Below are 8,100 nucleotides of genomic sequence, written 5' to 3'. Positions count from 1 at the left end.
AGAGACACAGGCAAACATGGCCTTTGATTGTCAAGAACTCTTACGATCAATCTTGGATCCCGAGACGACTCACACACTCTATGATGGACAATGGATGATGGTGGTGGATGATGGTGTTGTGATGGTGGTGGGTGGTGGGTGAAGTGTGAGAGATGTGGTGTGCCAAGGGATGAGTTGCAAGAGCTCCAAACACTCCTATTTATAGGCTGAACAGAAGCTCGGGCACGGCCCTGTGTCCGCTGGGCACGGCCCTGTGTCCGCTGGGCACGGCCCTGTGTCCATCTGACTCTCTCTCTTCATTAATTGTAATTCGCAATTACAATAAATGCGCCTGCAGGAAGTTGACCACGCCCCCGTGCCCGCTGGGCACGGCCCCGTGGTGGGCAACAGAAGCTTCTATGAGTTTCTCTTTTCTGCTGGCACTTGGGCACGGCCCCGTGCTCACTGGGCACGGGGCGTGTTCAGTCTTCTGTCTTCTTTATTTTGCTTGGGAAGATGCTGTCGGGGGGTGGGGCATATCACTTTTGTTCCCTTTCTTGTATTTATGTTAGATTTTGCTGTCTTTTTTGCTTCTTTTGTTATTTTGAGCTCATTTAATCCTGAAAATACAAAAGGAAGACAAAAGCACACTTTTTCCAACATTAGTACTAAAAAAGGGTTAGTTTTAAGCCACAATTGATGTAATTTATATGTTGCATTTTGTGCACATCAACACCATAGTCCAGTACTCCTCCCACATGCAACTTGCATAAGGGAGCAACACTAGACTGGGGGACTTGAAGGGGTATGGTCCCACATCTCGCGTCAGCACGACCGCGAGTGACCATTACCCTTATCAAAAACCCCCACCAGCAAGAACTTATCTGTGTCCGTGCGGGCATGCGCGAACACAGATGTCGAATCCAATCTGTCAAAAGATGGGAAAATAAAGATAGGCATAAGCGATGCGGCCTGGCACCGCATCCTCTGAATATCTCCTTACCTGGTGTATGAAAATGGGTGTACGCATAGCGATGCAGCCTCGCACCGCATCCTGTGAATGTTTTCATCAATACAAGGGATCTGGACAACAGCAACAGTCACCACAAGTGGCGATGCAGCCTGGCACCGCATCCCGCAATCTTAGCCAGAGTGAGAACGTGGAAATAACAGTAGTTACCGCAGGCTGCGATGCGGCGCGGCACCGCATCCTGCCCACGAGGCAAGTGGGACTGACATCACAGAGCAAGTGGCACCAATGACAGTCGCCTGTCAGCCCATACGTAAGCAACATACTTACACCGCAGTAGGACGTGGCTTCACCTCCACAGCCGACAAGCCTGACACACCTGCATAAGGCGGCGCGTCGTCAGTCTGTCAAACTCAACCACCCTCCTTCACTCCTCGGCTGTAAATACCATCTCAAACCAGGTTTGAGGTATCGTTTCTCAACTCCCTCACAACTACTACTATCACATACTTTGCTTCTCAAGCAAATTACTGATTCTCACGCCGGAGAGTGGTAACAAGGAGCACCCCACCCCTTCCTCCTTGTTACGAGTCACTGTGTGTTTTCTTTGTGCATGAGACAGCCCAACTGACGGTCAAGCCACCGATCCTCGGAAAGAAGGGATTAGCCCTACTTGACGAGACTAGTGAATTAGCCTCTCTTGGTTAACCACTGTTTCATCAATAGTCTTATTGTTTTGTGACTGGATCTGAAAGAAAGACAAAGGATTGAATGTTATTGTTTTGCGACTAGTAGTTTAAAGTTAGGGTTGAAATTTGTTTATTCAGCTTGAAAAAAAAAATGATGAATTGATGTTGAAGTTTGGTGTTTAGATTTGAAATCTAATGGTTTATTTAACTGATCTGTTAAGTGTTAACGAGTGGCAGTGAAGGTGGTTAAGGGGCGGAGGAACCGAACAGTTGGAGAGGGGTGGCCGGAGGAGGGTGTTGAGTGGTGGTGGTGAGGAGGAGTTGATGGTGTCAGGTATGTGTGAGAGATGTTTGTGTGTGTATGCATTAAAGACTTGTATATTATACTATCTGCATTAAAAAGTTGTACTCTATATGTAAATAACTAAAATGCCCTCATAGTTAACAGACAAGATGGATGGTGTTAAAAAATTGGAATCAAATGGTTAAGAAAAGTGGCTATAGGGACTCAATACATTAAACATTTTAATTTTAAACTCAAATGATTAAAACCCCTAAAACACACATGAACTCAAAAAAGAAAAAAAAATAATTTACCCCGTATAAAAATAATGAAACTTGCGTTGTAAGCCTCTTTTATGAAGTTAGGTCTATTCCATTTTCCTGGTTTGAATTGAGAGTCCACAGGAGAAGACGTTTGCAATTGAATGAAGGAAGCAATGGGGGATGAGGGAGCTTCGCTTCCCTCCAACTATGTTACATTCCTGGACCTCAAACAACGATGGCTCCAACAACAATCTTCTTCCAAATCCAAATCCAACCCTCATCCCCACCAGTCAAACGACGCCGGCACTAATCAACCAAAACAAGCTACTGGTTCTAGAAACCCCCTTGGAAGAAACAGCAATCGAATCGTTAATCAACTCAAACCAGATAAAAACCCTGTTCCTCGTGGAAAAAACAGCAATCCAATCGTTAATCAACTCAAACCAGACGATTCTGGTTCTAAGGACCTGGGAAGAAACCACTATCGAATCGTTAATCAAGTCAAACCAGTGCATGATTCTGGTTCTAAAACCCTAGCTCAAGTTGCAGATGATCAGGAGCATGTGTGTAATCAATCCAAATCTGAACTCAAAAAGAAGAAGAAGAAGAAGAAGAGAAACCCTAGGTTTGTGACTGACCAAAAGCAAACCAGAGGTAGCACCGAACCGGAGCCAGAGAAGGAGAAGAAGCAACATGGTTACAAAGGGAATCGGGTTGTCACTGACCAAAAGCAAACAGGACCTGAACCTGTACAGGAGAGGAAACAACATGGTGGACGGCGGAATCAGGAGGTCAGGGAACCTAAAGGCAAAACGATACCGTTTGCTCAGAATGTGGATGACTCTGTTGCTGCTGCCAAAGACAGAACAAGGTTGAGGGGTTCTGGAAGGTTCAATGGTGGACGGGATTCTGGAAGATTCCATGGCATGCGAGGTTCAAAACATCCGGTTCCCATGCAGATATGGGTTAGAAAGGGGGAGTCTGAAGTCTCATCGAGCTTCTAAACCTCTGGTAAATCTCCTTCCTATCTTTCGAGTTGTATTGTTAACTGGTGATTTTTGTTTGTATGTACAGTGAATTCACAACTGATAGTCTGCAGAAAATTTGAATTGAGTTGCAATTTGCAGATACAGAAAGTGTTTTCGATTTTTTCTTGAGAATGAAAATATGTAGAAGGATTGGATTTTAACAAGAGTTAAAGCAACTTGGTCTCATGATAAGAATATAGAGTGGAATGAATAGGTTGTTTTTAGTTTCATGATTGATTCAGAAAGACTGTTTGTTAAGAAAATATTTCTAGAGAAAACTTAGGATTTGCAAAACAATATAGGGGTTAAGGTATTCTAGTTCTTATAAATCAGTATTTGCATTCCTTAACTTAGGGGGTGTTTGGCCTAGCTTTTTTAACAAAGCTTATAGCTTTTTTTAGCTTTTTTTACAAAATAAGCTTTGTTTGGTGTTTGGTTTAGCTTTTTAAGCTTATGCTTATTAGCTTATATAAGCTAATTTGAAGAAGCTTATTTGATGATGGTTTTTTAGCTTATTTGAAGAAGCTTCTTTGTGTAAGGGCAAATGATATAAAATAAGCTATAAGCTAATCCAAACACTTACAAAGAGCTTATCAAATGATAGAAAATAAGCTATAAGATAGTTTAAAATATAAGCATAAGCCAAAAAATAAAAGCTAGGCCAAACACCCCCTTAGATGAAAAGTCAGCATTTATGTTTGAATTGGATTCAGGTAGCGTAGAGTTCTGCTGGAGGGAGCTGAGGCAAAATGGGAAGTAGCAAATTTATTTTTTAGGAGATATTGATATTGAAAAAAGAATCAACTGTTGTTTATTTCCGTATGTGAGTACCAACCATGTCTCCTCATGTAATGGATCTTATGGTTATTTTCAATGGATCTAAACACATTCTTGAGTTTATTGGCATACCATGGCAATGGTGACGGTTGGTGGTGGTGATGGCAATTATACAAATCATTTATTAGGAGAGAATCCCTATGTTATACGGTCGGTCGGTCCTATACTGGTGTACGATATATTGATACACCCATGTATATGCTCCCCGTTTTATAAAGCTTTTATGTGCCGGTATAGGACTTTATAAGGTTTCTATACACTTGATTTGTATAATTGATGGATTAATGTGAATTGTTTTTATGACAGGGAACTATAACTAGTGCATGTTATTAAAGGGTTATGGTCTTTCACATTGTTTCAAGTTTATTAAGCTTGGATTTCACATGTAGACGCAATTAAGTTATTATAGATGTATTAGTAATTTTTAAAATTTCAACAAAGAATAAATATTGAGAGTAATCTAGATAAGTAATTCATTAAGGGTTTTATCAAAACAAAAAAAAAAGTATACAATAATATTAGTTAGTGCTTGTTATTAAGGTAAATATGTGTCACTTATAAAAACTAACATATTGAGCGAATAACAAAGTTTTGTTAACGTAATTTTAGTGTGTACTAAAGTTATTAAACTTGCTAAAAATACAAAAAAAAAAAAAAAAAAAAAAAAATCTTGGATCCAACTTTAGTGTTAAGCCCCCCGCGTTGCAGTGGGGGTGTAAAACCGGGAGAAATAGCACCAATGCCACACCACCGACAACGACCACCAACACTAAAGTTGCGGCGTGTTAATGTGAAAAGTTTAGACCAAAACATAAAGTATGGAAAGTAATAACTAAGTCGATTTAGAATCCGCGCATTGCGACGAACTTGTCAAACAGATTATAATAGACGACATAAAAACGTTGAACCACACACGCACTTTGCGTCGTGTTAAGTCGCAAAGTTTAGAAGAAAACACAAAAACGTTGAACCATATACGCACGTTGCGCCGTGTGAACTCGTAAAATTTCGAGCAAAACATAAACAAAAAATTTGCAAAACATGAAAAGTAGAAGACAAAAACTGAAAGTAAAAAAGTTGTGAGGTTAAATTTGCAAAAGATGAATATTGTTGGATTAAAAGTAAAAAAAAAAACAAATACTTTTTAGTTAAAAGTATAATAACAGATTTATTTTGAAAACTCCCCTAAGTCCCTTGTACAACTCTTTTATGCATAACAATATATAAAACTCCCCTAAGCCTCTACTACAACTCCTTTATGCATAACAATATATTAGTATAACATCAAAATTATTTTGAAAACTCCCCTAAGCCTCTATTACAACTACTTTATGCATAACAATGTTGAAAATTTATAATGTGGAAATTTTCTATACTGAATTTTCTAAACTTGTCTAAATGCATTTGTGACAAAAAAAAATTGAAATGATGATTGATATGAATTTTCGAAAGAAAATTTCAGATTTTTAGTAAAACCGTCCTTGTTTGATCTTGTGTTCAAAAACCCAACTTCTTACTCCCGAACTCAACAATAATGGATATAATAAATCCAAACATTTAAACTATAAAGAAAGCAAGCAATCGAAGTTATGATGAAGGAGACTTATTCTTTCAAAAACTCTAACCTTTTACAATCTGATCTCAACAACGATGAGTATATGAAACCTAACACTTTTGAAATACAAAAAAAAATGTAGTCAAAGTGAATGCGCTACAACTAAGCAGAAGAACCAGACAAAGTTGATAAGCCAAAAAAGAAAGTTTCATCTCAAAGGAAAGGAAAGAAATAACCCTCCAAAAATATATGAACGGATATATATCAAAACTTTGTTTTTCACTCTCAATCCCATTACAATACTTGCAAAAACCTCCTATTTATAAGAGAAAAGTAGACCCGTATTAACTACTAACTTAAAGGACTTAAAATAAATACCTACAGTCTTTTATCAACTTAAACACATGTTTTGCATGTGAGGGTATTTTAGTCCTTTTCCACTTTACCTTCCCCAATTCATCCCCTCAATCACATACACTTGATCAAACCCAGATTTTAATATTTATGTTTGAATGAATTTAAAACCCAGATTTTAATATTTATTTATGATCAATTGAATCGTTTCTCCACCAGTCTTCGATGCTCACGCCACTCCACCGGAGCTCCAAAATTGTCGTTCAATTTTGGGTCATCGGTGGGACTTCCGCTCATATTTTTGTCGTCTTTCATGGTCTCCTCAAAGTTCGTCGGAATCAACACCAATTTCACCGTCACATCCAAAGCCAATGACGAAGACGGTGATTTTGCCAAACTATACATCTTCAAATGGACTTCCCTCCTCATCCCGCCCACCACCGTTCTCATCGTCAACTTAGTCGGCATCGTTTCCCGCGTTTCATCTGCAATCAACAGCGGTTACCAGTCGTGGGGCCCTTTGTTCGGGAAACTGTTTTTTGCGATATGGGTGATCGTTCATTTGTACCCGTGTCACACCCCAACCGACGGCGGAATCATCGGGGCGCGGCACTAGGCGAATCAAATTGCTCAAGAGAATCCATAACAACTATATTGCGATAATATTCATTACATTCGTTATCCCATACTAACAAATAATACAATCACATAAGTCATCACAGATTTCTTGTCCTCTCGAACAATTCAAATCCGACAACCTAGATTTTAGATGAGTTTCTAGACTTCCTAGCTTGATTTGATGTAGACTTCGACTAAACCTGCAACATACGTTAAAATAATGTCAATACAAAAGTATTGGCGAGTATACAGGTTTGATATGTAATAGATAAATAGATTAAAAATGCTGCGAATTTCCACATGCATAACGTAATACACGACATATATACTCACAAAACTGATACTAACAGCTAAGTCCTCGATGCTCGACTCTTCGATGGCATAACTAGACCCCGTCGGGCGCAATAGTACTATACTAGTCGTGGTGGGACGTCACGAGTATAAGTCCTAGCATACATGCAACTAGCATCACGTATATCTATGCAAACAGTTATTCGCAAGTGATAGATTGACAATTTGATTCATTCGTTTGATAAGTTCGATTTATAAGGAACGTATGTTACACCCAAAATTCGATAAAAAGGGGTCAAGTATACTCACAGTGCGTATTTGGTTGGATTGACGGGATGATGCCTGAGAATGCCCTGATTTCAGACTGATTAATGAGTATCGAATTATGCGTTAAACGGTATCGAATTACGGGAATTTGGACGAAAATTGGATTGAAACTAGCCCATTCGGATGGACCGCTCGATCAAGTGGGCTGCTCGATCGAGTGGGCCGTTCGATCGAGTGGGCCGTTCGATCGGCTGGTCCAGCCGATCGGCTGGGCCGCTCGATCGGCCAGCCTGTCCAACTGTTTTTTGACGATTTTCGCGTGTTCTTCAGTAGTTTTGGTCGAGACGTTGTTGTGACGTGTTGAACAACTGAAATTCCATCAATTCCGACCTGTTCTAACGGCCGGGAATCACCCCGTTCCATCAGAACTGGCCGTTCTTGGCGATTTTTCCGTGTTTAACCCGAAATTGGTCGTCTCTTCGGTAGGAATCAGATCCCTGACCAACACGACACTAAGAATGAGTAGAAGGTCGGTCTGAGCTCTGTTTCTACCGTTTTTGTGTATAGACCTGATGTGCAAAACCTTGATTATTCTTGGAAAATCCCTGGGTTCTGAGTTGTTTTTGGTGGAATGAGGCCAACACTTGAAGTTCATAAGAATTTCGTGATGACATCACTCTGAACATCTCAAATCCATAGCTTTTTTATTAGAAAACATTAATTTAGACGAGATTTATGCATAATCGTATGGAAAACATTCAGATTTGAGTTGTTCTTCATGGGATGACATCACCCTTGAAGAACTCCATGGCGACATCACCCTAGAACACTCCAAATCCGTTAATTTCACGGTTAAAAGTCGAGATTTGAAAGGTAGGAAGATGAAAGAATGCATATGGATCAAGGAAGTACAAGATTTGAGTTGAAAACTTACAAGAATCGCGAGAAATCGAGAGATTAAGGGGC

The 8,100-nt window shown here is 39.7% G+C and overlaps 1 protein-coding gene across 1 annotated transcript; it reads left to right on the top strand.

Moving 5' to 3' along the window:
- The first annotated feature begins 2,276 nt into the window (after positions 1-2,276).
- LOC118482984 lies at positions 2,277-4,352 on the top strand. The gene is made up of 2 exons (XM_035978575.1): positions 2,277-3,195; positions 3,926-4,352. Exon 1 carries the CDS (start codon positions 2,346-2,348, stop codon positions 3,186-3,188), a length of 843 nt encoding a protein of 280 aa, XP_035834468.1. The 5' UTR covers positions 2,277-2,345; the 3' UTR covers positions 3,189-3,195; positions 3,926-4,352.
- Positions 4,353-8,100: the final 3,748 nt, after the last annotated feature.

The sequence above is a fragment of the Helianthus annuus genome, chromosome 10 (assembly GCF_002127325.2).
Source record: "Helianthus annuus cultivar XRQ/B chromosome 10, HanXRQr2.0-SUNRISE, whole genome shotgun sequence".
NCBI classification, from domain to species: domain Eukaryota; kingdom Viridiplantae; phylum Streptophyta; class Magnoliopsida; order Asterales; family Asteraceae; genus Helianthus; species Helianthus annuus.
Note: the sequence above shows the minus strand (reverse complement) of the source record. Positions and strands in the feature narration are given on the sequence as shown.